Source organism: Rhinoderma darwinii, chromosome 8, assembly GCF_050947455.1.
Source record: "Rhinoderma darwinii isolate aRhiDar2 chromosome 8, aRhiDar2.hap1, whole genome shotgun sequence".
NCBI lineage: Eukaryota > Metazoa > Chordata > Amphibia > Anura > Rhinodermatidae > Rhinoderma > Rhinoderma darwinii.
In genome coordinates, this window is record NC_134694.1 from 101,398,352 (window position 1) to 101,425,329 (window position 26,978).

Genomic DNA, 26,978 nt, shown 5'->3' on the forward strand with positions numbered 1-26,978 from the left:
TCCCTGATCAATAAGACATATTTATTTACAAGTTCTAACCATCAGCTGATACCCAGACCATAAACCTACATTTTTCTCAAAAACACATTTCTAGACCACTTCTATAGATGCATCTATCATCCCTCTCTAAAAGATCATATTTGTAATAAACATTTCTATACCACTCATTGGTCCCTATGGTAAACGCCATAGTTTTCATGAGCTTTTAAACAATTCTCCAAAACGAGACAAACGGCAAAATACGTATCAAAAGAACGGACCCTTAGACACTGTGGGGCATATTTACTAAGACTGGCATTTCATACATTCTTAGTTACATATCTGCTCCACTGGAGTAAGATGCAATAGATTTATTCAGAGGCGCCTGTTGGGAGCCATCCATTTCGTACAGAAAATAAAAAATAAGTATACTCACCTCACCCCTCCATTTCATCTCCTTCAGTGTGCGGCGCTCATACAACATCCTGACGCCGAGCAGCAGTCTGGTTTTATATGCGACGCCAAACTCAATGTCATAAGTGCTGCGCAACATACAACGTCCTGATGCTGCCTGGGACCAGGACTTGTATGAGCCGCCACACGCTGAGGGACCAGAAGGGGAAAAAAGAAGGGGTGAGGTGAGCATTCATTTTTTTTATTTTATTGTCTGATGGGGTAGAGGGTAGTCACTGCCTTTACCTTGCTACATCCCACGGGGTGAAATAGATTTTCCACTATAATTACATTCGTTTTCTGGCCTAAATTACAATAAATCTGTCGGCCCTCCCCCATTTTTGATACAACGCTTCATTTTATAAAAGTGGCGGTGTAAAAAGGCCAAAATTCTAAATTTGCCATGCTAATGTGACTTTTATGCCCTTTAACGACTTTTCTACGTCAGAAAACTGGCATAGAAAGGTTGATAAATTCCCCCCTGTGTCAACTCGCATTTCATTGGATAAGCCACATATTACTAAGGTTAAAGATCTTCCCTGGAACAGGGACTCTCAAAGTTGTTGGAAAGTCCCTAAAAATATATGATCGGTCAGGGTCCGACTCCGGTCAACCCCGCCGATCAGCTGTTTTGATAGGGCCACAGCACTCATACTGCGGTTCACTCCCGGGACACCCGCCAATCAGCTGTTTTGAGGGGGACCGCAGCACTTGTAGCGGCGGTTCATAGTACAGTATTACAGCCTTCTCCCATTCGCTTTAATGGGAGAAGGCTGTAGTACTGTGAACCGCTGTTACAAGTGTGTCGGTGATTCACAGTACGAGCAGATAATGAAAGAAGGGTAAGCAGCACGTACGAGCGCTGCGGCCTCTTCAAAACAGTTGATCGGCGGAAGTCCCAGGAGTCAAACCCCGACCGATCAGATATTAATGGCCTATCTTGAGGATAGGCCATCAATTTTTAGGGACTGGACAATTACTTGAAACAAATTTTTGGGGAGACTAAAGAGGTACACGGGAACACAATGCCAGACCTACCTACAACTTAAACCCAAATAGGCGATAGATACTTATAGAAAACAACACAGATAAGATGTCACATATAATACTCTGTGCAGCATATCCAGACAATATTCCAGAGCTCCTTCTACCGTCCTGCTTGACACATCTTGGTTTATTGGTCATTTGCCCGGCCGTGATCACCAGACTTGAGTAAGCTTCAAAAACATGTAGAAAACACACAACCTTTAGTCTTCCTAGTCTATATTGTTGTCAATTTGGTGAAAAAAAGTGAACCCATCTCAAAACACAACGGATGATGCACTGTATGGCATTTAGTCTGTCTCCCGCAGCTGATGCAGTTTAATGGATGGAAATAAAGTTGACTTCACTAAATCCTAGTGAATTAATACACATTCAGCCCAGAAATACTAATCGTCACGGTACACGGAGGCACTACGACTAGTTGCCAGACATATTATTTATATTTGCCTCCCTGGTGTGTTCTCTGATGTTTAGTGTAGCTATATTTGGAATTGAAGTGTTTGCCACATTCTCTGCAGACATAAGGCTTGTTCTCTACATGAGTATTTTGGTGCTTGCGTAGGTTTGACTTGTCTGTGAAGCATTTACCACACTGGGGGCAAACATGCGGCCTCTCCCCAGAATGAATCCTCTGGTGAATGATCAGATATGATTTGTAGGCAAAGTGCTTTCCGCACAGGTTGCAGATATGTGGCTTCTCCCCGGTGTGTGTTCTTTGGTGCATTGCGATCTGTGACTTGTATGTAAAGTGTTTCCCGCACTCATTGCATTGGTGAGGCTTCCCACTGAGGTGCGTTCTCTTGTGGATGGTAAGGTGAGATTTGGTGGCATAACGTTTACCGCATTCTTCACAGCCGTATGGTTTTTCACCTGTGTGACTTCTTTGATGTCTTATTAGGTTGGATTTGTAATCAAAGTATTTCCCGCAATCATCACATTGATGGGATTTTTCCTCTGCTGGTGCGGTTTGTTCATTGCCCCGAGCAGAGAGCTTACTGAGCCTTTCAGATGTCTTTCTAACATTTCTCACCTCTAACCGTTTCTTACCCACTGGTTTATCACGGTTAATATGGCTATAGCTTTCACGGAGGAGTAGTCGGTCTCGTTCACCTTCTTCAGAAGCCAATGTAAATGTGACATTGCCTGAATCATAAGAGGGGGACTTGGCAGGTGAGTCGTCTTCTTCTTGAAAGCCATGAAAAATGCTCATATCGTCATCTGCTGACCCATTAGGTGAACAGGTCATGTTATAAGGTTGATCATGTAGAGTTCTGTCCATGGAGTTATCGGAAGGAACAGGATGTACTGCAAACAGAAGAGATCTTATAAAAACAACCAATACACAAGTAAAAAAAATAAATATTATACTAAATTTTTCTTTTTTGGAATTATAGGGGGTAAAATGTGTCCAAAATAGCAGATCGTTTGGATGTGAATTGGTCCTAATTTACAATCTCCATTCTCTTACCCTTGTATTTATGCGTTTGTGCTGCTATATGACATGTATAGTTTATGTTCTACAAGTCTGTGCCAGGATCAGAAGCGTAACTTGAATATCCTGGGCCCCAATGCAAAATCTGTAACAGGGACCCCACCTAACATGTGACATTTATAATACTGGTGTCTTCTTATGTGGCAGGAGGGTCTTTGGGCCTGGGTGCGGTTTCTACCTCAACATCCCCTATAGCTTCAGCCTTAACTAGGGCTTAAGATTGAACTGACCTATTTTGACTTTATTTTCTATTTTCGTCATTGTATTTTACCTTTTTTTTTTATGCAGTGTACCATCCAAAAGGTCAGAGAAATTTACGGGACATTCAAAAAATGTTCGATTTAAAGTTTTCAATGATACTTTACCCTTGTAACTGTCACAGACCTGTTTTGTAAAATTGTACAAAATCTGATCTAGGCTAGCCATGCCATATGAACTTTCATAGGAAGCCACGCAGAGTTTACTTCCTTACCTGCCCAAGTATCACCATGGATTTCCTGCTCCCGAATTCTTGCAAAGTGTTCCTCTGCCTGCCTTTCATCAGATATATGACTAGTGTAATAGTCACCTACATAAAACATAAATATAAATGATAAGTCAAGCTGAAGGTATCATGACACTGCGGGTAAATAAGTGTGACCTGTGAAAACCCAGGGTTTAACCTGACCGTAGAGCCATCTCTACAGCAACGTACCTAAATAGGTCTCCGAATCAATTTCCACTTGTAGAATGTCATTTTCATTGGTCTCACATTGTCCTTTCTCAATTGGTAAATGTGTTTCCAGTCTGTCCATAAAAATGTCTGGTACCGTAACTAAGACACATGAAATAAATTCAGTCACCAAGGACAAACTGAATGTGACGTAATATGAAAATTTTTATTTTCACCAAAGCACAGATGAGCCACCTTGTGACCAATTGGAATTTGACAGAATATGACTTTAATATTCATATAGCAATTGTAGTAATATGATCAAATGTGAAACCATTGTTACATGGGTAAAAATAGGTAAGATGATGAAGTATCTATTTAGAAACACCCCTATGTGTCTCTATATCTATATTTTCAACGAAATTGACCCCTAATCCAATCATTTTGCACAATCGTGATTAAACATTTTCTATAGTCTTGTGTCTACCGCTCCTAGGCAGACCTGTGTCTCTATGGTAATAGACTACAAACTGTGCAGCCTGATCCTGCAGTCATACTCTTTTTCCATCTGTCTTTTACTTCTTGCTAAGATACATGTGCTAGGTAATGAAGAAGTAGTGTAGAGATGGAAGAGAATATGACTGCAGGATCAGACTGCACAGATTTTGTTTGTAGTCTGTTGCCATGGAGACGGCATAGGTCCACATGGGAGCTGTAGATGCAAAACAATAGGGTATTTTTTTTTTATCAAGACTATTTGCAAATTGATTCATCATATTATAAAGTATAGGTTTACCGTTAAAGAGCTAAAGGTTACTTTACGGCTGCACAGAAAATTGCATAAAGAACAATTCCCTAATATAATTACATTATCAGAATCCCTCACTTTATGAGGAAGAAACCAGGAAAGCTACAAAGGGATCACATTTTGTACAGTTCTTCTGTGACAAACTGCGTCTGAAGAGTCAGGCCGGAAAAATGCTGCCTATATACTACTCATGGATTCGCAGGACAATATTAGGGAATTTAATTTCCTTGCTGCTTCCCTGCTCTATTATCGGATGGCTAATACTCATAATGTGAGTGATTCCAGTATTAAAAGTATATTTGATGCTGTTTCTGCCCTATGTGGCGAATTTTCTGTATAACAAATGTATACGTTAATTTCCCTGCATGGTGTATGGTCGAAAGTTCGTGGGGGGGGGGGGGGTTTGTGGGGTCCTATTTCTGGACTGTTGTTGTAATTGCTGAAAATGTGCAATAAAAAGTGTTTGATTTATAAAAATAAAAGTATGTTTGATGTAAATATAAGATGTATAGAAATATATAGAATAGATGTATAGAAAATTCTGTAAAATATAAGTGTAGGTGCACCCAGGGCCGGATTATCATTGGTGCTCTTGGAGCTCCAGGCCTCGCGTTCCCCCTCACTTAGGGGGGGCCCCGGCCACCGGCGACTTCCATATTCAATTGTACCTGTGTTCTCAGGATGCAGGTACAATTGAATACAATGACGGAGCTGCAGGGAGCTAGCAAACTTGTTTGCTATTCGCTGCAACCTATAGAACACAGGGATTGGATCCCTGCGCAGGCGCGATGACGTCAAAGAGCTGGCGTGCGCTTCAGGCCTAATGTGGCTGAGTAGGCTGGAGCTCGGTTCATCGCGGGAACGCCTGGGCTCGGTGAGTACAGTTTTTTTTTATTCATTTCTTTGGGGCGCTATAAGCAGGGAGGTGTGTCTTTAACTATCTACAAGTAGGGGGTGTGTATGGCACGATCTACAATCGGGGGTGTATGGAACGATCTAAAAGGTGGGTGTATGGCACGATCTACAAGGCGGGGTGTATGGCACAATCTACAAGAGGGGGTGTATGGAACGATCTACAAGGGGGGCTGTGTGGCACTATCTACAAGGGGGGCTGTGTGGCACTATCTACAAGGGGGGCTGTGTGGCACTATCTACAAGGGGGGCTGTGTGGCACTATCTACAAGGGGGGCTGTGTGGCACTATCTACAAGGGGGGCTGTGTGGCACTATCTACAAGGGGGGATGTGTAGCACTATCTACAAGGGCTGTGTGGCACCATCTACAAGGGGGGTGTGGCACTATCTACAGGTGGTGTGGCACTATCTACAAGGAGGGCATTGTGTGGCACTACCTACAGTGGATGTGTGTGGCACTGCCCACAGGGGATGTGTGTGGCATTGCCCACAGTGGATGTGTGTGGCATTGCCTACAGTGGATGTGTGTGGCACTGCCTACAGTGGATGTGTGTGGCACTGCCTACAGGGGGATGTGTGGCACTATCTACAAGGGGGGATGTGTAGCACTATCTACAAGGGGGGGACTGTGTGGCACCATCTACAAGGGGTGCTGTGTGGCACCATCTACAAGGGGGGCTGTGTGTCACTATCTACAAGGGGGTGTGGCACTATCTACAGGTGGTGTGGCACTATCTACAAGGAGAGCATTGTGTGGCACTACCTACAGTGGATGTGTGTGGCACTACCTACAGGGGATGTGTGTAGCACTACCTACAGGGGATGTGTGTGGCACTACCTACAGGGGATGTGTGTGGCACTACCTACAGGGGATGTGTGTGGCACTACCTACAGGGGGTGTGTGGCACTATCTACAGAGGGAGGTGGGGCACTAGCAACAGGGGCCACTATGTGGCACTGTCTACAGTGTGATATTGTCTGCTGAGCTGTTGTATCTTTTTTTTTTAATCAAACAAGTTTTTATTGATAATACAACATCAGTTATACAGCCTTTACATTTCTTACAGTACTTTACAGAAAACATATAAAATTAACATAACATCACTTAAGTAGTGCAAAATTTCTTCAAGTGCTTTATGGCATGTATACAACATCTTTGGTTATACCATCACCTATTTCTCCCTCCAACTGAACTACCCCCCTCCCTTGCAGTACTCCCTCTCTTCCCTGATTTTTCCACCACTCCTCCTCCGTGTCTCTTTCATAGTAAACCGATATTTCACCAGACCTTAAACATGTATATGTGCCATCCCTCCTCCAAATCTCATCTAGTGATCCGCATTGCCATAGGCTTGTACCCATTTACCCCATTGTTTCTCGTATTTCTGAATTGTCCCTCTTTTCAGATATATCCGCTGTTCCAGTGATACCGTGTGGTTAACATACCCAACCAGTTCAGCTACCTCCGGGGGATCCGCCTGCAGCCAATATTTTGCGATTAGTTTCCTAGCATGATACAAAATCTTTTTAATAGACATTAGCTCCACTCCATCCCCTCCTTCCTCCCCAATGCAGCCCAGTAAGAATATTTTAGGTTCTATTGGGAAATCTCTCCCATATACTTTAGACACCATACTTTTAACTTCCTTCCAATAGCCTTCTAGCAGCGGGCAGCTCCAAAACATATGCTTTATGTCCGCCCCATCAAACATACACCTGGGACATTCCTTAGTTGATCTAATGCGCATTTGCCATAGCACCTTAGGCGTCCTATACACCCTATGTAATAGAAAAAGTTGTGACCTCCTGTGCGTTACACTAATAGAGAGTTTTTTAGATGATCCCAGTATCTCCTCCCAGTCTTCATCCCCTATGGGTCCTACATCCTCTTCCCATTTACGTCTGATTTCCACCAACGGGTCTCCCAGAAAACAAGAGAGTAGCGTATTATATAGCACCGAGATAATCCCTTTAGTGTCTTTTGCCCCTAGTACCCGCTCCATCCCTCCCATGGTGGAACAGCTCAAATCCACCAGTCTCTCTTGAGCCTGCGCCGCATGCCTTAATTGAAGATATTGGTAGAACAGCCGGTGTGGGAGTCCAAACTCCTCCTGTATTCGAGCAAAGGGCTTAAGAACACCTCCCTCATACAGCTGGTACACATATCTAATCCCTGCCTGTTCCCAGTCTTGAAATCCTTCCAGCATATTAAATTCCCATAGGTATGGATTGCCCCATAAAGGCATATAATTGGAGCATCCTGTGACCCCCAATAATTTCTTACTTTCCCACCAAACTCTATGTATTAATAGTAAAGTCGGCTTTCCTCTTGCCTCCCTCCTTAATTTATGAGATTCCATGGCCTCTAATACATCCGTTCTCTGACCCATATAATACACCAGTTTCCCACTAGAATCCCACTCCTCCCTATTCTTCCAGCCCTTAAAGTGTTGTAATTGGGCCGCTAGATAATATATCCATGCATTCGGAATAGCTAACCCTCCCTGTTCCACTGGTAGTTGTAGTTTATCCAGTTTTATCCTGGGGATCCCCCTTTTCCACACCAAGTCCCTAAACAAGTTGTGGATTCTTCTGAACCAGTATTTAGGCAACCACACTGGGGCATTGTGCACCACATAAAGAATCTGGGGCATCAGAATCATTTTGATGAGATTTGCTCGACCCAGTGCTGACAGTGGTAGCCCGAGCCATATTTTGGTCTTATCCGTGAGTTTGTTCAACAATGGTATCACATTTAGTTCAATAAAGTCCTGCACCCTCGCCGATATCATGATTCCCAGATACTTAAATTTCTGTACGCACGGTACCTCAACTCCTCCAATCACCAACGGCGTATCTACTGGCTGGAGTGGCAACAACACCGACTTATTCCAATTAATTTTTAGTCCTGAAAATCTACCAAAGCGCTCCAATACATTCATTATTGCTGGCAATGAGTAATTTATTTCCCCCAAGAACATCAAGATATCGTCCGCATATAATGCTATGCGCTCCTCCAGCTCCCCACACCGAAACCCTTCTATCCCTGGATGCTGTCTTACCATATTGGCTAGGGGTTCAATTGCCAAAGCAAATAGTAGTGGCGAAAGTGGGCATCCCTGTCGCGTCCCCCTCTCCAGTCTGAAGGAATCTGACATCCTTCCATTTGCTCTTATCCTAGCTACCGGCTCCTTATATAATAATTGTATCCATTTTATAAATTTCTTTCCAAAGCCAATCCGTTCCAAGACAGCCCACAGATACCCCCACTCCACACTATCAAACGCCTTGGCGGCATCTAAAGACAGCACTGCTCTACACCGTGCATCCGGAGCATCTGTCTGCAAATTCAGGAAAAGTCTACGTAGATTAACTGCTGTAGAGCGCGATGGCATGAATCCCGACTGATCCATCCCCACTATTTTAGTCACTACTCGCGACAGCCTATTAGCCAGTACTTTCGCTAAAATGTTAATGTCCGTGGTTAATAGAGATATCGGTCTGTATGAGTCAGGTTGTTTCCGATCTTTCCCTTCCTTGGGGATTACGACTATAACAGCTTCATACATTGTCTGCGGTAAACGCCCCCTGGTGAAACTATCCTGGAACACTTCCAATAACTCCGGCAGAACCGTCTCCCCATATGCTTTATACAATTCAGTTGGTATACCATCTATCCCTGGAGCCTTTTCGTTTGCCATAGAACTTAACGCTTCCTGTATTTCCTCTAGCGTAATTGGCTCTTCCAATCCCTCTCTCTCCTCCTCCCCCAGGGTAACCCATGTCATTTCTGCCAGATATTCTGACAGCAGATCCTCCGAGTAGTCCACCTTAGTACAATACAGTTCCTTGTAAAATGATGTTAACACCTCTAATATATCCCCTGTTTCTCCAACCAGAGTCCCATGCACTGTCTGTAGCTGATGAATAAACGCACTTTCCCGCATCGGCCGTGCCATATTTGCTAACAGTCTGCCCGCCATTTCACCCTCCTCATAGTATTTTTGTTGTAAAAATAGTCTTTTATTAGCCGCTTGCTCCAGCTGATGTTCCCTAAGCAATTTCTGAGCAACCTTCCATTGGGCTAGTGTTTCCGCAGTGTTATTAGTAACGTGCCTCTCCTCTGTTACTGTGACCCTATCTGTCAAATGTTGACCCATTTGTCGCGACTTAGTTTTAATGAGCGAGATCTCCCGTATATACACTCCCCTTATAGTCGCCTTCATAGCATCCCATAAAATATCCGTAGGGACCGTACCTTTATTAAATTCAAAGTATTCTCGCAGACTCATATTTATTATCTCCTCTCCCACTAACCATATCCAGAACGGATTTAACCTCCAGTGCATTCTCAACCCCCCATCTCTGAGCTTGTTCGGAGCTTAAAGGGATGGTGTTGCCAGAAAAACATGTTTTTTTTTAAAAAATTAAACATTTAGTGTGTGGGTGATTAAACATTGTTCAAATTTTTATTTTTTTTTGGCATGAGCCAGGAAATATTATAAATTATTTCTAATTTATAATACTACCCATTTTTGGTCACTAGATGGGGCTGTTCCCAAAATTGCAGCATTGCAACATTGGGTTAAAAGCCCTCGCTCTAGTGAGCTCTCAGCATCCCCCCCTCCTTTATCCTGGCTAGTGCCGGGATAAACGAGGGGTTTGAAAGGTTTAACCTCCTACACTGTGTGTCGCCATTTTTTGAGGTAACCCACAGTGTAGTAGGTTTACATACAGTAGTAAACACACACAAACACTAACATACATTGAAATCTCTTACCTGCTCCTGCCGCCGCGGCTCCCTCCGGCCCGTCCGCTCCGTTTGCTGCCGCTGTTCCATGTGCACAAGTCCGGAAGCCGCGACCGGAAGTAGTAATATTACTGTCCGGCCGCGACTTCCGGTCCACAGGAAAATGGCGCCGGACGGCGCCAATTTCGAATAGGACTGTGTGGGAGCGGCGCATGCGCAGTTCCCACACAGACGCCGTACACGGCAGTCAATGGGACGGGAGCCGTTCGCAGTCCCTATGGGACTGTGGCTGCCGTATTCCATGTCTGTGTGTGTCGTTAATCGACACACACAGAAATGGAACAAAAAATGGCAGCCCCCATAGGGAAGAAAAAGTGTAAAAATAAGAAACAGTAAAACACAAACACACAAATGAATATAAACGTTTTTATTAAAGCACTAACATCTTTAACATATAAAAAAATTATTTGCGATGACACTGTTCCTTTAAGTAACATTGGGGAGTGATCAGGCAGTGCCCGTGGTAAGTATTCCACCCCTTCCACACATTCCATCCCCATTCCATTATTAAACATTAGGTCTATTCGTGATAATGATCCATATGTAGATGATACACACGAATACTGCGTAGTAGAGGGCCATTTTGCCCGCCAAATATCTGTAAACCCAGCCTCCATCATGTACTTTCCGAATCTCGTCAGGCCAATATCCCCCACCCCTCCCCCTTTTGGAAATTTATCCCACCCTTTATTCATTATGTTGTTGAAATCTCCCATCAATATAGTCGGTATCATAGGCCACCCAGCCAGTTTCTCCAGCACCTCTCTCATCGGACCCACAGAGTACGGGGGAGGCACATATAACACCACAATTATACATTCCCAGTTAAACAATTTACAGTGCACCCCAACATATCTACCTGCCCTATCTTTAAAGGAATCTATACAGCTAAAAGGCACATCCCTATGAACCAGGAGGCTAACCCCCCTTGAGTATGTAGAATGAAAGGAGTGAAAACTATGTCGAATCCAAACCCTATGCGCTTGTTGCACCGTGTCAATAGTAAGATGAGTTTCCTGCAAACCCATCACTCCAGCAGACTGTCCTTTCAGGTATTCAAAGATAGCTCGCCTTTTTGTTACCTCCCCCATACCTCTCACATTCCAGGACAGAAGATTTACCCTACCCCCCATCTGAATCTTTTTTGCATTTGACAGTGGCTATTTCCATTACTCCCAATGACAATCAGAGCGTACTGCGTTTCAAACTCCCTTTCCCTCCCAAACATCCCCCCTCCCCCCACCCCCTCCCACTCAACTTTCCATAAACCTACCCTCCTCAGAGGGCCTGGGCTGGTGAAGAAAACTTCACCACTATGACCATACAGCTTCCCTTTCACATTGTAGAAATCCATCTGTTTCCACAATTTAACCTCCAAAACCAAGAACCTCCCGCCACCTTCTCCTCAATAAACAAGTACCATTTTTATGACTCCTTTAAACTGACAGCATCTTTCCTCTCCTCCCGCCAACAATGAGATATAGACATCATCTTAACAAAAATCAACATATAAATGCAGAAAATAATGCCTTATATTCTTGCGCAAGTCCTCTTCCTTCCACCATAGCAGAGTCCCGACTTCACCCATCCATTTGTTGATCACGCCGCCGCTTCCTCCGGATCATGTCGTAGGCGAGCCTCGTGACTATCCAGCCACCGTAACGCATCTTTCGGATTTTCAAAGAACTGTACGGATCCTAATGCCGCCACTCGGAGCTTAGCCGGATACAACATGGAGTACTGAACTCGAAGATTCCTCAGTCGTCTTTTAATGTCCAGAAATTGCATCCTCCGTTTCTGTATCTCCGCAGAGAAATCTGGATAGAACGACACTTTCACCCCGTTCACTCTTATATCTTGCCTTTCTCGGGCCTGTCGAAGAATCAGATCTCTGTCCTTATAATGAAGCAATTTCACTAGCACCGGTCTCGGTGGCCTCCCAGGTGGGCCCGGTCGTGTGGGCACTCTATGAGCTCTTTCCACCGCAAACAGTGGGGTCAGCGATTCCTTGCCAAAAACCTCCAGTAGCCATTTTTCGAAGAAAGCATCTGGATTGGACCCCTCAACTTTTTCAGGGATGCCCACCATCCTGACGTTGTTTCGACGCAAACGGTTCTCCAGGTCATCGGTTTTTGCTAAAAGATACGTAACATCCACCGCCACAGCATTCACGTCTCTTCTCATAGGCAGCATACTGTCTTCTATTTCGCTGACTTGGCCCTCCACCGCTGTCGTGCGTTCCGACACTTTTTGAAGATCATGCCGTATTATGGACAAATCTTCCTTAATTGCCCCCACCTGGCAGGTAAGTTTAGCTAGCGTGCTATTGCTCAGGCTTACCGCCGAAAAAACATCTGCCAGCGTTGGGCCCGGTTTGTCCAGGGTCTGTACACCTCGATCCAATCCTCCTCCTAAGTCATCTGCAACAGTCTCCCCATTCTCTTCCTCCTCTGCCTCCATTTGCGCTCGCAGCGGTTCAAATCTGGATCCAGAACGGCCAGCCTGCTCCTTCCCTCCATCCGCCATCCTTTCCCTCTTATCACTGTTCACAGGGGTTTTTCTGGCAAAGCGTTCCAGCTGCGATGCCGCCGCCCCTCTCACATCCCTGTTCACTGCATATGAGCACATGTCAGCGCCATCTTGCGCCCTCAGCTCACCGTCCTCTGCCGTCCTGGATCTCCTGGATCGGGTCATCACAGCCTCCGATGCGTCCAGAATTTCGTCTCCCTGATCACCACGATTTCCCCTCTCTCCTCAGGTATGTCTCCGGTAGGAGAAGTGAGTCTTTAGGATGATTCTGCAGGATATCGGCAGCGGGAGCTCCGGTTTATGCTTCCTCTCACATGCGCTGCTAAGCCACGCCCCTCTGAGCTGTTGTATCTAATCTTATCATGATACTGTTTGCTGAGCCGCGGTATCTAAACGTATTGTGTGACACTGCTGAACTGTTGTATATAAACCTATTATGTCTAATAATGTCTGCTGAGACAATGTATCTAATTCTATTCAGTGGTGTAGCTACAGGCTTCATAGTCTTTTAGATCTATATATCCTTTTTTTTTGTTTGGGGGTGGTGCATGGTTTGTGCCCCTGATCTTATAAGACCCTAACATTGCCCTTGGTATAGATACATATTATGTTAATATACATAGTCTCCTGGCCGGGCCCCGTCGCAGGCCGCAAACGCTAATTTGACATTGCCCCGTCCCCAGTTGATGCTTGCACCGCCCCACCGTCACCAGCAGGCATAAAATTGAACTTGTCCCTTTGGTGTAGTTTACAACTGGTGGGTAGATGACGAATCTATGTGTAGACCGTGTAGTATTTAACAGAGTGGGGTAGGTCAAGATCACTGTTTTCAATTGGAAAGTCATTTTGGGGGATGGGCTCATACTTGATTGGCATGGTGCAATGGAAGTGGATGCTGCTATGTAAGTAAATCATGAGGTGGGGCAGGTTAGGAACTGACTAATCTGTTGAGGAGTAGCTGTATTAACGTATTTACATTTTCTTTAGGTGACGTGAAGAACCTGACAACTCTACGTGGTGTGAGTATATTCCAGGCTCCTTCTACTTGTATTTCCTGTGTGCCGGCTGCCCAGTGGCCATAGAATTCAACTTGTCCCATTGGTGTAGTTTACAACTGGTGAGTAGTCAATTGTCTTATTTATAACACTGTACTAGATAGGAAGGGGATGATTTCTATATTGTGTTAGGCTGATGTAACTTTTTTTTTTGGCAGTTTTTGAGTAATTTTTTTAGTCAAACACAGGAGTGTATACAAAAGAGAAGCATATCAGCTTTTCCTTCAAAAAAATTTTTTTTTTTGGTCAGGCAAGCACTGGTTAGCACTGCTGCACATGACGTTTCTTGTACCCATCTGAATGAGGCTGCCTTGTCCGGGCAGGTGGGCTCACACAATTTTATCAAATTTGATTACTTAACTGTGTGCCAAGAACCTCACTGTGATTTGCTTATAAGAAATATTGCAGTAATTAAATGGGTTTTTGAATCTCATCTCATAAATTCATGGTATATCCCCATGATATGCTATAAATGTCTGATTTATGCAGGAACCACTTCTGGGACCTACACCCATCTCGAGAACGCAGGTCTCCTCACACCTGTCAAGTCTTCTAAAGTGGACGGGAGGTACAGAAATAGCTAAGCGGGCTGTTTTCAGCTGTTTGCATAACTCCAATAGAAGTCAATTGTATTAAACAAATGGCATAGCGAGCTATCCTGTGGATATACCATAAATGTATGAGATAATATATAAGACTCCTGAGTTATGAAAACAGTGTAGCTCGCTGTCCTATCCTGTGGCTATGCCATAAATGTATGAGATGAGAAAACATCTTTTATTATACATATTTTATATATAATGTACATTTTACATTTGGTCACTCGTGGCTCGGTGACCTCTAGCATAGCATGTTCTTTTTAAGACACCTGGTTTAATCATGCTTATGTTTCATGAGAGCAACCGGCCCAGCCAGCAATGAGTGTAATGTTATCTGCATTTATTTTTATTACTTAGCAAAGACGGACCTAGACTCACTACATGCCACCCACTATCTATGGGTACAGAGCGAAGAATGATGGGCATCAAATGTAAGTCACTCCTTTTAATGTTTAACGTAGTGGACTTTTAATATCTCAAGCACCATGGTTTCTATTTTGTGGGGCACAGTTTATAATAGGTTGTACTAAGCTTCAAATGCCTAGAAGCATTGCCGTGGGGAACCCTGTGTTAGTTGGGTGGGGGGCCCCATCATAAATAAACTCTCCATACTGTTGGCAGCCTTAATCTGGCCCTGGGTGCCCCTTCGGCTAACCTATGCATTCATTTTTAATAAATGCATAGACAGATAAATTATCACCGACCTGCACAGATCTTGTGAGACACTTCTACCTGCTGACTGTTTCTCTTTCCACTCACATCCTCAACAAGCGACAGAGTGTCACCATATTCTTGGCGATCTGTTAGTTGCAAAACAGTAAAGAATAAAAAGGAGGTCATAAATATAAATGTGCACCCTAATACTGCAACAATAAGAACAAGCTTTGTATTTTATACATTTAGACAAAATTAAATAGATCAACATGAAAAGAAACACTTGAAATGTAGTTCATTCAACACTAAAGTTTGGGGTCCAGTTTCTCATACCCTCGGCAAACATCTAATATTTTGAGTCAGGTATACGCTATAGTATTACATGGCGGCCACTCAAATGAAGAGGGGTTAAAAGACCCATGTTCAGGATCCTCTGGAGCAAACTGGAGAGTGTTTAGAAAGAGTACCTCTTGCTCTGGAGGTCCTGTCCTGTAATACGCAGACAACCCATTGATTTGAATGGGCACGGTGTAATGTTTAATTTCTCCTGCGGTGGCGCTGAAGGGAAACGAAACACTTACTGGCAAGTCTCCTCCCAATTAACAGCTGAACGCTGTGGGGCCGAGTAGAGGGACACCTTGTGATCTGCTTAAGGGGCCCTCCTAACAAGTAGGGATTGTCCAAAGTGCAGAAACCATTAAGTAGAAAGATCTGCACTGAAACTCTACACTAAGTGAACTCTAAAGCCACATATTTGTAAAAAGCCATATAGACTGTGTGACGATGATAGGTACTTAACCCACCTGCAATGATATCTTCTAAGATTTCGGATGAATGAAATATCTTTTGATTCTTGAGCGTTACTTCCTGATACAGATCCTTATGTTCCTCTATAAAATCCCACTCCTCCATTGAGAAGTAGATAGAAATATCCCCACATTTTATTGGCACCTGAAAAACATAGGTTTCCTATTTCAATTATAGGTATACTCCATGTAAGTAAAATTGTAATTCCTCATAAAGCTAAACATTGTGATAGAGAATATAGGAGACATTTATATTATACTCTGGGCATGTTAACACTTTTACTATGTATTAAAATTTATTGTTGCAAATGATGGTTTTGTTTATGGGACAACGGACTACTCGTAAACACTATGAAAAACATTTTGGATTGAGATTGTTAGGTGTGTGGACGGCTTTGGCCTTACCTCTCCAGTGAGCAGATGGGTGCCGCTGTGAGGAGTATTCTTCTTCACAATGACATATTCCTTATTAATAGAAAAGCATCAAACAATAATAATTACAAATATTTCCCATCCTTTATGTGATGAAATTTTACATTTCATTGGGCCTATAAAAGGAATGCACCTATATATTAAATAAACGGTCTTCGCGCGGCCATATCCGGACATCCCCATGATTAATGTAACTTGTGTCTTAAAGTAAAAGCCCTTTTACATGGACCAATTATCGGGCAAATGAGCAGCCGATGAACGAGCAAACGCTGCCTAAAATATTATCGTTGTCTGCCGCACATCTCCCTGTGTAAAGAGAGACGCGCTGCAGACATGAGAGACATGTACGGGGACGAGCAATCGTAGTAATGAGCGCTCGTCCCCATACATAGCTCCTTGTGAAAGGAGCAAACGAGCACCGATCAACAAACAGTCTCTTTTATCGGCGCTCCTTTATACGGCCCACGTTAGGGGAGGAACTTTAGTTACGGCCAATGCAGATTTTCATTATTAATTTACACTATGACTATCGACCTACACTGGTTTACCAGCTACTGTTATGGACCTCCCATCACAGCTGTATCTTACTATAGCTAAATGGCTGCCTCTCCACATGATAGTTCAAGTCTACAAGGCAAGTGAATGAGGCCAAGCTGCAATACCAGATATGGCCCATGGACAAGAGTGGCACTGTTTCTAATCAAGTATACTTTTTTCTCATACAAGAAAACTCCTTTAAGCATCAACTTAAAGGATGGTTGTGTTGCTGTGCAAGAGAAAAATTCAGGAGCCATGGTGCTCTAAAGAGCTCCATGGCCCGATCATTTTATGAGGTGCACGCCTCTTAATACATTTCTTGAATCTTGTACTGTCCGTGCATCGCAAGAGCGGCATAAAATGTGGCAAATTATGGCGCAAATAGGGCGTTCACCATAACTTGCGACTTTTGTATGCCAGAAAACTTTCATAAAGCCATTCATAAATTCCCCTAGTGTTTGCTGATCATTCTAGAGATGTCCAGTCTCCTGGATTTTTCAGCCGATTCTGCTTTATTCTCTCCCGTAATCTGGCACTCACCGGCCTCCCCTCCTGCTGCGGGCATATAACCGCAAATTTGTATTTTCTCTTGACATTTCAATGCCTGCCAGCCTGCTGGGTCTCTTCTCACTTACTACCTGCTATATAATGCATGGTCGTCCCAGGATGCTAATGAGGGAATTTGGGGGCGAAAACTGCTGGAGAAGAAAGCCAGCAAGTACCCAATATACAATGCAGAAACACGGAGACACATATTTCCACTTCTATCATGTTAATAAATGGATCCTTGAGGTAATTTGCTAGATTCTTCACCTCTCCTGTCAGCAAGTAAATGATTCCCAGGGCGTGATTCAAGATCCTCTCAGTAAAATTCTTCTTTTTCATTATGTGACACTCAGAAGCTGCAGGTATGAAACCTGTGAGAACAAGGACAGGCTGAAGTTATTCATATTCATAAGCAAAATGTTAAAAAAAGATAAATCTAAACTAGTGAAACTGCCATAAGCCGTCATTACAGTGGGTGCAGAGCCGCTGACTGACAGGGGGTGCCCTGACTGCCGATGTCATGACAGTTTAAAAAAAGGGTGTTATCCTAGCTATATGACATCAATTGCTTAGGCCCCATGCACACTACCGTAGTTTTTATCCACAATTATGGATCAAATACTGACACATTAATTTATATCGGCCACAGACCTCTTCCTGTACGTGTGTGTGTGTCCGGGCCGTAGAAATGAGCGACAAAAAAAGAGGACATATCCTATTTTTCCCATTTATGGACCGTGGTCCTATACTTCTTACTGTGAGCTCGGTCCGCAAATGCGGGTGACAGTCCGTGGCCCGTCCGTGCAGTATTTACTGACTGTAAATACAGCACGGTCGTGTGTATGGGGCCTAAGACAGGAAAAGCCCTTTACAACCCATAGAAAGTAGGATTTGAGCCGCTAAGCCAGGTAAATACTTCAGTGTTTCCATGTACAGCAACTCACCCGGCCACCCACCGCGCAGGGAACGGCAATGCAGCTCGATTCACTTGAATGGCGCCAGGTTGCAATTCCCAGTAGTCGTGGCTGAGAGCTCCGGTGTGCAGCGGAATTAAAATCAAAGGGACTTCTGTCCCTTCATTTTACAGATCGGTAGGGATCTCAGAGGTCAGAATATTCTGGTGTATCCTAGCGATAGGCCATACCATTCTGTGATAGGAATATAGCTGCAGCATGCAGCTTTTTGTGGCCTTAAGGCCTGGTTTACACGAGCGTGTGCGTTTTGCGCATGCAAAAAATGCAGCGTTTTGCGTGCGCAAAAGGCACTTAACAGCTGCGTGTGTCATCAGCGTATGATGCGCGGCTGCGAGATTTGCGCTCAGCCGCCATCATTATGACACTCCGTTTGGATGTTTGTAAACAGAAAAGCACGTGGTGCTTTTCTGTTTACATTCAGAGTTTGACAGCTGTTGCGCGAATTACGCGCGTCCCACGGAAGTGCTTCCGTGTGGCATGCGTGATTTTCACGCACTCATTGACTTCAATGGGTGCGTGATGCGCGAGCAACGCATAAATTTAGGACATGTCGTGAGTTTTACGCAACGCACTCACGCTGTGCAAAACTCACGGACAGTCTGCATGGCCCCATAGACTTACATAGGTGCGTACGACACGCGTGAAAAGCACGCACGAAAATCACGCTCGTGTAAATGAGGCCTTATGGGGGAAAAACAAAGCATGGCAAAGCAAAATGGGTTTGAGATTCTTGCCACAGTAGTGATGCTGTTCCCTGATCAACTATCTTCATACTAAATGTTATATTTGCCTGAAATGGATGTTCCTACAACTATTACTTATCAGGAAACATTAAAGTACATATCCTCCTAATATAAGGAATCACCAGATCTTGAATGGTCTTCATTTGTAAAGTTGTTCAAAATTTTCTTTTGCAGTCTGGCCTGTTTCTGGAAAAGATGGGTGAGTTGTCACCCAGCTTTCCCTTACTCCTGAATTGTACATCTTCCTAGTTATACAGTGACGCATTTACTGCTTTTATGTCCCCGTATAACTGGGCAACTGTGCTTTTCAGGACTTAGAAAGACGATTTACTGGCTTATAGTTATTGTTTTATTTTTAATTGGTGGTAGTGCTCTTTAATTTATATCTATTCTGGGATAGAATCAAATTCTGTTTTTATAAATTAAATTTTAAAAAAAATCTGTCCTGGAGTATACGTTCTTACATTCAATGTGCAGATGTCCTACTAAAAGATTTTCAGTTTTTCAGAATTTTGGAAAAATAATTAATGGCAGGTTCCTAGAAATGATTACTGTAAGTATAAGCAGCAGGAAATATTGTATAAAAAAATACCTCCAAAAAAACAAGCTTACATACAACCTACATAATCATGTCCATAGTCTTATCATGTGCATGCATGAAGCAAAGCAACCAGACCAGCTCTGCAGCCGTCCAACCTGCCAGTCCTTATTTCCATACAGACATCTAGCCGTCATGCAACATACTAGAGTGTACGTGAGTGCATAGAAATACATAGACTACACATAGAAACACTGAAACACTCGTCTAACAAAGCAGTTCAGCCCATACCTTGCAGTCAAATAGGATTCTGAGAGGAAGTGATGTTGAATGATATCAATCTGGGGATTGTGGGATTTGTAGTAATCTAGCTTGGTAAAAGGAGAAGAAGGATTGCATTAGGACTGCAATACCCAGCATTCCCTGTATGAAGGGACCGTGACGGCCAATCACATTCATAGTAGGATGCATGGAAAGTTCACGTTTCATTCTCCACGAGTATGCAGCTTTCTTCTTGATATGGGAAGCAATTGTGTCTATATTTTGTATACACGTGCCATGTTTTCTAAAGAATTCCATAAGTCGTCCTTGTAACAAATAGTGGCCCTGTTCACACTGTGTTCTTTGCCGCGTTTTTTGCCGCGGAAACCGCCGCACGGATGGGCTGCGTCCGCATTTGTCAGGCCTGAATCACACGTACGTTGTACGGGCACACGTCCATAAATATACGGGAAGGTGTCCGTGGCCGATAGAAGTGAATGCGTCAGCGTTTTATCCGTGATTGCGGATAAAAACTACGGACATGTGAATGAACCCCAAGCAGGCTGTATGTAGCTTCCCCCCCCCCCCCCAATGATGACAGCTGATCACATGTTAGAGAAGCTGCCCCTTTCCTGCCCTTACTTCAATGGCCTTTCTGTCTTGAGCTGAAAAGCTGGGTAAGCTACGACTAGTTGCTAAGGTGAGGCAACCACATTGAAAATACTGTGGTTGTTAGGCATTATATCCCTAGCAACCAGACTGTCATGTTCAGGTCAAAGTTAGATCAGCTCTGTGCTGACAGCAGAGATGGGGAGAAGCAGCGTGGCAGCAGTAAAGTCACTTTAGTTTGGGAAACTAAACTAATCACATTTTTCTTAAAATTAATTTAGTTAGAGAATCTATATAAATACTAAAAACACACATATTTTTTACTTTAGTTACCGCACCTAATGTAAACCCTTTCACTGCCAAGGGGGATTTATTAACCCCTTTAGGACGCAGTCGGTTTTTCAAATCTGACGTGTCACTTTATGTGGTAATAACTCCGGAATGCTTTTACCTATCCAAGCGATTCTGAGATTGTTTTCTCGTGACATGTTGTACTTTATGTTAGTGAAAAAATTTGGTCGATAACTATTTATTTGTGAAAAACATCAAATTTGAGAGAAAATTTGCAAAAATTTGCATTTTTCTAAATTTAAATGTATCTACTTGTGAAACAGATAGTAATACCACAAAAAATAGTTACTAGATAACATCCCCCATATGTCTACTTTATGTTTGCATCGTTTTTTTCACATCCTTTTATTTTTCTAGGACGTCACAAGGCTTAGAACTTTAGCAGCAATTTCTCACATTTTCAAGAAAATTTCAAAAGACAATTTTTTCACGGACCAGTTCAGTTGTGAAGTGGCTTTGAGGGCCTTATATATTAGAAAGTCCCCATAAATCACACATTTTGAAAACTGCACCCCTCAAAGTATTCAAAACCGTATTCAGAAAGTGTTTTAACCCTTTAGGCGTTTCACAGGAATTAAAGCAAAGTAGAGGTGAAATTTACAAATTAAATTTTTTTTGCAGAAATTCATTTCTAATACATTTTTTTTTGTAACACAGAAGGTTTTACCAGAGAAACGCAACTCAATATTTATTGCCCAGATTCTGCAGTTTTTATAAATATCCCACATGTGGCCCTAATGCGCTACTGGACTGAAGCACCGGCCTCCAAAGTAAAGGAGCACCTAGTGGATTTTGGGGTCTCCTTTCTTTAGAAATATATTTTAGGCACCATGTCAGGTATGAAGAGGTCTTGTGGTGTCCAAACAGTCTAAACCCCCCAAAAGTGAACCCATTTTGGAAGCTACATCCCTCAAGGTGTTTTTCTAGGGGTATAGTTTGACCGCACAGTTTTTTTGCAGAATTTAGTGGAAATAGTCTGTGAAGATGAAAATCAACTTTTTTTCTGCAGCGTTTGCACAATAAACTAAAATCTAATTTTTATAAAATTATTTATTTATTATTATTTATTTATTTTCTGAGACACCATATTCTGAGAGCCATAGCTTTTTTACTTTTCAGTCAAAAAAGCTGTGTAAGGGCTTGTTTTTTGCGGGACGGGTGTTAGTTTTTATTGGTACTATTTTGGGGTACATGCAACTTTTTGATTACATTTTATTCTATATCTTGAGAGGGGTGGTGACCAAAAAATAGCGATGCAGGCATAGTTTTTCATTATTTTTTTTTGCGCTGTTCACCATGCGGGAAAAATAACATTATAGTTTTATAGTGTGGTTCGTTACGAACGCGGTGATACCAAATATGTGTACTGTTATTTAACATTTTAATTTTTTTCCTATAAGAAAAGACTTATTATAGGAAAAAAAACACTTTTATTTTTACACTTTTCTAAAACATTTTTATGAACTTTTTTTTTTTACTTTTTACACTTTCTTTTTTGACCTGCAGGACTGATCGCTGCTAGAATACATTACACCACCTAGTAGTATAATGTATTCCAACGGTCAGTGTGACATCACAGTCACTCTAAGGCTGGGTTCACACGACCTATTTTCAGGCGTAAACGAGGCGTACTATGCCTCGATTAACGCCTGAAAATACGGCTACAATACGTCGGCAAACATCTGCCCATTCATTTGAATGGGTTTGCCGACGTACTGTGCCGACGACCTGTCATTTACGCGTCGTCGTTTGACAGCTGTCAAACGACGACGCGTAAAACGACTGCCTCGTCAAAGAAGTGCAGGACACTTATATACATTATATACAGGACACTTCTTTGGACGTTTTTGGAGCCGTTTTCTCATAGACTCCAATGAAAACAGCTCCAAAAACGGACGTAAAAAACGCGAGTTGCTCAAAAACATCTGAAAATCAGGAGCTGTTTTCCCATGAAAACAGCTCCGTATTTTCAGACGTTTTTGGTCACTACGTGTGCACATACCCATAGGGTATGTGCACACGCTAGCTGGCTTTTACATCTGAAATTACAGACTGTTTTCAGGAGAAAACAGCTGCGTCGTTTCAGACGTAAAAGCTCCTCCTCGCATTATGCGAGGCGTCTTTGACGGCCGAACATTTGAGCTGTTCTTCATTGAATTCAATGAAGTACGGCTCAAATTACGTTTCAAAGAAGTGTCCTGCATATAATGTATATAAGTGTCCTGCATATAATGTATATAAGTGTCCTGCATATAATATATATAAGTGTCCCGCATATAATGTATATAAGTGTCCTGCATATAATGTATATAAGTGTCCTGCATATAATGTATATATGTGTCCTGCATATAATGTATATAAGTGTCCTGCATATAATGTATATATGTGTCCCGCATATAATGTATATATGTGTCCCGCATATAATGTATATAAGTGTCCTGCATATAATGTATATAAGTGTCCCGCATATAATGTATAGAAGTGTCCCGCATGTAATGTATAGAAGTGTCCCGCATGTAATGTATATAAGTGTCCCGCATGTAATGTATATAAGTGTCCTGCATGTAATGTATATAAGTGTCCTGCATATAATGTATATAAGTGTCCTGCATATAACGTATATAAGTGTCCTGCATATAATGTATATAAGTGTCCTGCATATAATGTATATAAGTGTCCTGCATATAATGTATATAAGTGTCCTGCATATAATGTATATAAGTGTCCTGCATATAACGTATATAAGTGTCCTGCATATAATGTATATAAGTGTCCTGCATATAATGTATATAAGTGTCCTGCATATAATGTATATAAGTGTCCTGTATATAATGTATATAAGTGTCCCGCATATAATGTATATAAGTGTCCTGCATATAATGTATATAAGTGTCCTGCATATAATGTATATAAGTGTCCCGCATATAATGTATATAAGTGTCCCGCATATAATGTATATAAGTGTCCTGCATATAATGTATATAAGTGTCCTGTATATAATGTATATAAGTGTCCTGCATATAATGTATATAAGTGCCCTGCATATAATGTATATAAGTGTCCTGTATATAATGTATATAAGTGTCCTGCATATAATGTATATAAGTGTCCTGCATATAATGTATATAAGTGTCCTGCATATAATATATATAAGTGTCCTGCATATAATGTATATAAGTGTCCAGCATATAATGTATATAAGTGCCCTGCATATAATGTATATAAGTGTCCTGCATATAATGTATATAAGTGTCCTGCATATAATATATATAAGTGTCCTGCATATAATGTATATAAGTGTCCTGCATATAATGTATATAAGTGTCCTGCACATAATGTATATAAGTGTCCTGTATATAATGTATATAAGTGTCCCGCATATAATGTATATAAGTGTCCTGCATATAATGTATATAAGTGTCCTGCATATAATGTATATAAGTGTCCTGCATAAAATATATATAAGTGTCCTGCATATAATGTATATAAGTGTCCAGCATATAATGTATATAAGTGTCCGGCATATAATGTATATAAGTGTCCTGCATATAATGTATATAAGTGTCCTGCATATAATGTATATAAGTGTCCTGCATATAATGTATATAAGTGTCCTGCACATAATGTATATAAGTGTCCTGCATATAATGTATATATGTGTCCCGCATATAATGTATATAAGTGTCCTGCACTTCTTTGACGAGGCAGTCATTTTACGCGTCGTCGTTTGACAGCTGTCAAACGACGACGCGTAAATGACAGGTCATCAGCACAGTACGTTGGCAAAGCCATTCATTGCGGTCGTATTTGAGCCGTATTTTCAGGCATAATTCGAGGCATAATACGCCTCGTTTACGCCTGAAAATAGGTTGTGTGAACCCAGCCTTAGGATATGTTCACACGGCAGCCTCCGTTACGGCTGAAATTACAGGGCTGTTTTCAGGAGAAAACGGCTCCGGAATTTCAGACGTAATGGCATGTGCAGGCGTTTTTCGCTGCGTCCATTACGGACGTAATTGGAGCTGTTTTTCCATGGAGTCAAGGGAAAGCGGCTCCAATTACGTTTCAAGAAGTGACAGGCACTTCTTTGACGCGGGCGTCTTTTTTACGTGCCGTCTTTTGATAGCGGCGCGTAAAAAAAATGTCCGTCGACACAGCACATCGTAAGAATTCATGTTCAAATGAATGGGCAGATGTTTGCTGCCACTTTGGAGCCCTATTTTCGGACGTAATTCGGGGCTAAAACGCCCGAATTACGTCCGTAAATAGTGTGTGTGAACCCAGCCTCACATCAATTCCGTTGTCTGTGGACAAACCCTTACGCTGCGGAAATGCAAAGAAAGTACGCCACGTGTGACTACACATCTTGGCAATAAAAAAATACATCTCTTACCCCCCATTACACATGCTGCATTGATGGTGGCAAAACGATGCATACTCCAGAAATGGTTGGTACCGGATATCCCGCAATTAAGTGAGGTTGTCCAGGGGATGAAAAACCTGTTCTATTTGGATAGAATTGATGTTTTAAAACACAAGGATGTCCAAGGGGGAAAATTTTTGGGAAATGGAAATTATTCATAACAGAGCATTTCTCAGGGGAGGAGGTGCGCAAAATGATCGATCCATTCACGGGATCACCCTGGTACCTGATAGAGGATCTCAAGGGCACCTTGGGAGTGTTGAAAACGTGTAGAACATAATATCTATGGCTTTGAAATAGTATATTGGCCAACTCGGTTAGGGATGTAGCTTCATGTGGCTCTAGTTTATGTTATTTATGTTTATACTTATATTTAAAAAAAAAATTTGTATGCATTGTTCCTCAGGGATATTCATCGTTAACGCTGTTCACCAAATGTTATGGAAATTCTTGTAATGACCTCCAATAACTGCCTCATAATGATGTAAACAATTATGATCTCAGTGTCATTGTAGGAATGTGATTTTTGGACCATCAGCAACATGTGATTATATTCCTGTAACAGTTTACTGCATATTATATTTTGTGAAAACTTTTCAGAAAATCAATAAAAATATGTTTAAAAAAAAAAATACATCTCGTCCCGCAAAAAACAAGCCCCCATACAGCTTTGTCAGAGGAAAAACAAAAAAACGATAGCTTTGAAAGAATACATCAATGGGGGAAAAAATTGCTCAGTTCTGAAGGGGTTAATAAAGATCACTGTTGGTCACCATTTTGTTGGAGTGCATACATTCTTTTATCCCTTCTATGGAGACATCATATGAAAGAAAAATCTTCTTTCTTTGATTCTTCATCATGAAAACTTTCAGTTGCCCCTAGCAACCAATCAGCGTTGAGCTTACCAGTTTTCATGAGTACATGAGACCCAAAGGGAGAAACGTATCAAAAATAGTGGCAGTGGAATTGCCCATAGTAACCAATCAGAAACGGGCTTTCATTTTTTCGGCGGCTCTGATTGGCTGCTATGGGCAACTGCCATACCTATCTTTTCCTTTAGCTTTGATAAATTCCCTCCAATTAGTTAAAGTTTAGCAGCTATAGCTTTATACACAGGAGAATGCATTTGATCTACACGCCTGACAAAAAAAAAAGTCTTATAGTGGACATACGAGATATACTCTACAGCTTTGTAGTCCTCTAGCGACACCTCTTCAAGTCATCTAAGATGCCACCGGACCGGACTAAAGTTCGAGCTACTCTTTCCTGATTGGCTGCCTCAAGTCATGCTGCTAATTCGAACTGCAAACTGGGAATTGTAGTTTAACTGTAAGTTAGCGCTCTAAAATTAAAGTTCTCCAAAACTACAAATCCTAGAATGCACTTGGTAAAAATCGTCCCACTGTCTCCTGCCTTGCACATCCCTCCCCCAAAACTTCACTTCCTCCAAGTCCAAACACAACGTGAGTGAGTCCTGCAAGGTATTTATAATCTGTTCTACCACGTTGTGTGTTTATCACTGCGCGGTGTCACTGCACTTTATCGGTGTTGATCTGTTGCAATGTATCGGCGCAGTTACAATGCTGTTAGCCAGCTCCCCAGGAACTACTGTGGAACTACAGGTACCAGCATGCCCTGTCACCTGTGGGGTAAGAGGGCATACGAGGTGGTAGCTCAGCACCTAGGTCTAGACTTGTCTACATGGTCCTAGTGGGTTGTGGTCTTACAATGTGAAACTCCCTCATGACTACTTTTTGCTAATAACTCATT

At 42.2% G+C, this 26,978-nt stretch overlaps 2 protein-coding genes across 6 annotated transcripts in view; one reads left to right on the top strand and one right to left on the bottom strand.

Annotated features, from left to right (window-relative positions):
- LOC142659650 (uncharacterized) lies at positions 1 to 26,482 on the bottom strand. 3 transcript variants are annotated; one of them, XM_075836008.1, is made up of 8 exons: positions 26,381 to 26,482; positions 17,577 to 17,680; positions 16,200 to 16,259; positions 15,792 to 15,939; positions 15,039 to 15,134; positions 3,663 to 3,782; positions 3,441 to 3,536; positions 1 to 2,781 (listed from the first exon to the last, which is right to left on the bottom strand). In XM_075836008.1, exons 2-8 carry the CDS (start codon positions 17,646 to 17,648, stop codon positions 1,910 to 1,912), a joined length of 1,464 nt encoding a protein of 487 aa, XP_075692123.1. In that variant the 5' UTR covers positions 17,649 to 17,680; positions 26,381 to 26,482; the 3' UTR covers positions 1 to 1,909. The 3 variants fall into 3 exon arrangements, with proteins under 3 accessions (XP_075692123.1, XP_075692124.1, XP_075692125.1); XM_075836009.1 differs by lacking the exon at positions 26,381 to 26,482 and adding an exon at positions 19,856 to 19,886; XM_075836010.1 differs by lacking the exon at positions 17,577 to 17,680 and having other exon boundaries at positions 26,381 to 26,466.
- LOC142659652 (uncharacterized) overlaps positions 26,314 to 26,978 on the top strand; it is a 9,306-nt gene continuing 8,641 nt past the window's right edge. For 2 of the 3 annotated variants that reach the window (XM_075836013.1, XM_075836015.1), the window contains exon 1: positions 26,605 to 26,689. The gene's annotated coding sequence lies outside the window, so the exon portion shown is untranslated. Of the gene's footprint in view, positions 26,538 to 26,604; positions 26,690 to 26,978 lie in introns of those variants that run through there. The other variant, XM_075836014.1, reaches the window with a different exon arrangement.

Bases quoted from the DNA above. Each gene is read 5' to 3' on its own strand.
- LOC142659650 (XM_075836008.1), bottom strand. From the start codon at position 17,648: ATGAAAAAGAAGAATTTTACTGAGAGGATCTTGAATCACGCCCTGGGA. The intron at 3,783-15,038 runs GTCGGTGATAAT...CATGTGTCTTAG, and splicing joins GTCTCACAAGATCTGTGCAG to TTACGGTACCAGACATTTTT. The intron at 2,782-3,440 runs GTAAGGAAGTAA...TTCTGTTTGCAG, and splicing joins CCATGGTGATACTTGGGCAG to TACATCCTGTTCCTTCCGAT.